This window comes from Priapulus caudatus, unplaced genomic scaffold (assembly GCF_000485595.1).
Source record: "Priapulus caudatus unplaced genomic scaffold, Priapulus_caudatus-5.0.1 Scaffold2352, whole genome shotgun sequence".
Lineage (NCBI taxonomy): Eukaryota > Metazoa > Priapulida > Priapulimorpha > Priapulimorphida > Priapulidae > Priapulus > Priapulus caudatus.
Genome location: NW_014579413.1, coordinates 12,687 through 16,612, shown reverse-complemented (window position 1 = coordinate 16,612; position 3,926 = coordinate 12,687). Strand labels below are relative to the sequence as shown.

The following is a 3,926-nucleotide window of genomic DNA, read 5'->3' as shown; positions in this document are numbered from 1 at the left end:
TATAACTGCGCTATATTTGCCATTAAATAATAGATTTAAACTAGATAACGTCCAGGCAATAGCAGCTTGTGTACCTTACTATATATATGCATGAATAATACAGCACGACTTGACATGTAGTGGATTCATCATTTACGAGCAATAACGCAGCGATAACACGCGCTTCGTGTTGCAATAAACGTAACGCTCATACACAGACGCCGTTGAATAGACTGCCAATGGGAAACACCATTATCATCGATCACGCTAGGTCGTCGCATGAGTTTACGCCGCTAGGTGGCAGCCTGAATCCAGCCAGACGTCATCACCGTAATCAGTCAATTATAAATATACGCGGGACAATATGCTGACAGGAAAAACTACGGCAAAGCTGGTGCAGTTTCTGACAGCAGAAATACTTCAAGACATAAATGAGTAAAGAACCCGTACTGTATGCACACACACACACACGCACGCACACACGCACGCACACACACACACACACACACACACACACACACACACACACACACACACACACACACACACACACACACACACACACACACACACACCACACATGTTAGGAGTCATGCCATTATCTTATATGAGAATTACTCGCACACTTCACGATTCATTTCATTCCATACTTCAATAAGATAACTATATCTCACTATATCTCACTATATCTCACTATATCTCACTATATCTCACTATATCTTATAAGAATTATCTTCGAATACGATAACTATTCTAAGATAGAAAAATCATCAAACATAAATTTGTAATCACCAGCAACGTTAACGACGGTAACTCGCTCTCACTTCGCCTTTCATGGTCAATGTCGCGTCGGTGCGATGCAGATTGTCGCGTCGGTGCAGATTGTCGCGTCTGGTGCGCATGCAGATTGCCTTCCGCAGACCCTTATTGCGTATTTTTTACTGCGTGATTTTTTCGCGCGGTTCGTCTGCTGATGGTAATGCACGTCACGCTCTCCAATTTATCGACGAGTGAGCAGTTATGAGTGGCATCCTTCAACATCCCACTTCAATCTCCTTCTGCCGTGATAATGGCCGCGTAGCAACGGGTAAACAAACTTCTGCAAACAGCCGAGAATCGCGCTTAACGATGAGTCTTGATGCGATAACGATGTGTGTGTGTGTGTGTGTGTGTTGTGTGCGTCCGCGTGCGTGTGTGTGTGTAGTGCGTGTGTGTGCGCGGTGTGTGTGTGTCGTGTGTGTGTGTGTGTGCGTGCGTGCGTGCGTGTGTGTGTGTGTGTGTGTGCGTGTGTGTGCGCGTGTGTGTGTGTGTGCGTGTGCCTGCGTGCGTGCGTGCGTGCGTGCGTGTGTGTGGCGTGTGCTGTGTGGCGTGTGGTGTGTGTGTGTGGTGTTGTGCGTGCGTGCGTTGCGTGCGTGTGCGTGCGTGCGCCGCGTGGTGCGTGTGGTGTGTGTGTGTGTGTGTGTGTGTGCGTGCGTGCGTGCGTGCGTGTGTGTGTGTGTGTGCGTGTGTGTTGCGCGTGTGTGTGTCGTGTGTGTTTGCGTGCCGTGCGTTGGCGTGCGTGTGCGTGCGTGCGGCGCGTGCGTGCTGTGGGTGTGTGTGGTGCTGTGTGTGTGTGTGTGTTGTGTGTGTGGTGTGTTTGTGTGCGTGTGTGTGCTGCGTGCGTGTGTGCGTGCGCTGCGGTGCGTGCGCTGCGTGTTGTGTGTGTGTGTGTGTGTGTGTGCGTGTGTTTGTGTGGGGTGTGTGTGCGTGCTGTGGTGTGTGCGTGGTGCGCGTGCGCTGCGTGCGTGTCGTGTGTGTGGGTGTGTGTGTGGTGTGCGTGTGTTGTGTGGGTGTGTCTGCGGTGCCGTGCGTGTGTGCGTGCGTGCGTGGTGTGTGCGTGCGTGCGTGTGTGCGTGCGTGCGTGCGTGCGTGGGTGTGTGCGTGCGGAAGTGTGCGTGGTGTTTCTCCTCTTCGTTGTCGTCGCTGTCAGCCGAGCGTGATGCCTAGCTTACATACGTTGTTGACATCACGCATGCACGGTCACGCTCCCACCACACGCCACTATTTATGTACGCATAGGAGCACGCACACCACGCGTATATACACGCACGCCATGCGCGCCTCTCTTATCCTCTTCCTCTCTTCTCTCTCTCTCTCATCTCTCTCTCTCTCTCTCTCTGTTGTCTCTCTCTTTACCTTTTTATCTTTTCTATCTATCTATCTATCTACTATTTACTATCTATCTAATCTATCCTTTATCTATCTATCTATCTATCTATCTATCTATCTATCTATCTATTTATCTATCTATCTATCTATCTATTATCTTATCTATCTATCTATCTATTCTATTCTATCTATCTATCTATCTATCTATCTATCATATCTATCTATCTATCTATCTATCTATCTATCTATCTATTATCTATCTATCGTATCTTATCTATTTATCTATATACATATATTTAATATATATATAATAAATAAATTTATCTATCTATTTAATATATATTATACATATATACATATATATACATCTTTAGCCCTCTCTGCTTGCAGGATGAGACAGGCCGGAGACTCCGCCGCCGACGACGACGACGCCGACGACCTGCGCACGGTCGTCGCCGCGCTGCGCACCGAGCTGCACGACACCAGGGCGCACTGCGATCGCCTCGACGCCGAGAAGGTGGCGCTGGCGTCGCGCGGGGCTCCGCTCTACGACGCGGGGATGGCTGAAGAGTTGATCTCTCAGCGAGACAAGATGGCGACCACCGAGCACGCCTACTCCCTGCTGCTAGGCGAGAATGCGTCGATGAGACGCGAGATCAGTGCTCTGCAGGTGGAGATAGACGAAATGCAGGACCAGTTTCGCGAAGAGGAGGCTGAGGAGTTCCGTGAGACTCAGCGCGAGCTGGAGATGGCAGCAAAGAACTGTCGCATCTTACAGTACAAGCTGCGCAAGGCAGAGAAGCGTAACGAGACTGCCGAAGCAGACCGGCAACACTTCGAGGAGCGGTTACGGGAGTTGGAGGAGAAGTCTTCGAGCACGGAGGAGGAGCAGAGAGCGATACGGGAGCTAGAGGAGGAGCTGATCGTTGCTAAGGAGGTGTCGGTGCGGCTGCATGATGAGCTAGAGGCGAGCGAGGAGCGGAGAGGACGCACGGAGGAAGACTACGAACAGCTACAGCGGCAGCTCGCCGACGCCGTACAGGAGAAGCAGAGACTGCAGACACACGTCGCCAGAGTGTCGGGCAAGGTGAGAAACTAACGGTGTTCCTGCGTTAGCGCGAGGACGTGTTCGGCAGTCTAAACCCGTAGAAGTAGGTTACGAAGTGTCGGGGTGGAATTCGTACAAAACACTCATCGCTGTATCCGTTTAAGTTCGTATGTTATTTCTATTTGTATCTACGGTCTATGCAACACACTAACAATCTTTTGAAAAGGAGGACAACTTGCAACTGCAACTTTACAACGTTCGTCTAGTTTAACATAGAACGGAAATCCGTGTCATAACAGTTTTCATGATCAACGGTACACACTGCTACATGTTAAGCATAAACAAGAATAAGGCCCCGGGTAAAGTCTGCGCTACAATAATACTCAGTCAGCAGTGCGACTAATAACAAGGTTTAAAAAAACATTCTCCCGTCCGTCTGCTCAAACGCCGGCGCGCGCCTATTACCGCATCACAGACAAGATGGCGGCTGTCGTTGTTTCCAGCAGGAATGCGTACTGGCGTCTCACTGCGCGATTACTCTCATGCATGTATTATATTTGCCATATGCCGCCTTATTGTTACACTCGCGCAGCCATCAACGCACTTGCGCTCATTGCGTTTTAATAGACATTTAACCGCTAAAAGTTCCACACAGAGGTTTCTAAGTGGTAATTAATGAGCTTGATTCGCTAATGGTGCGACGGCAGCAGGCCGATACGCGGTCATGTACGACGCATACACGACGTCGGCT

General features: G+C 49.7%; 1 protein-coding gene across 1 annotated transcript; it reads left to right on the top strand.

The window, feature by feature from the left end:
• Positions 1 to 2,518: 2,518 nt before the first annotated feature.
• On the top strand, positions 2,519 to 3,215 carry LOC106818576 (protein SOGA3-like; the record flags this gene model as incomplete). Its single annotated transcript, XM_014823272.1, is given in 1 exon segment — positions 2,519 to 3,215. A coding segment is annotated over 1 exon segment (697 nt), but the record flags the coding sequence as incomplete, so codon positions are not given.
• Between the last annotated feature and the right edge of the window lie 711 nt (positions 3,216 to 3,926).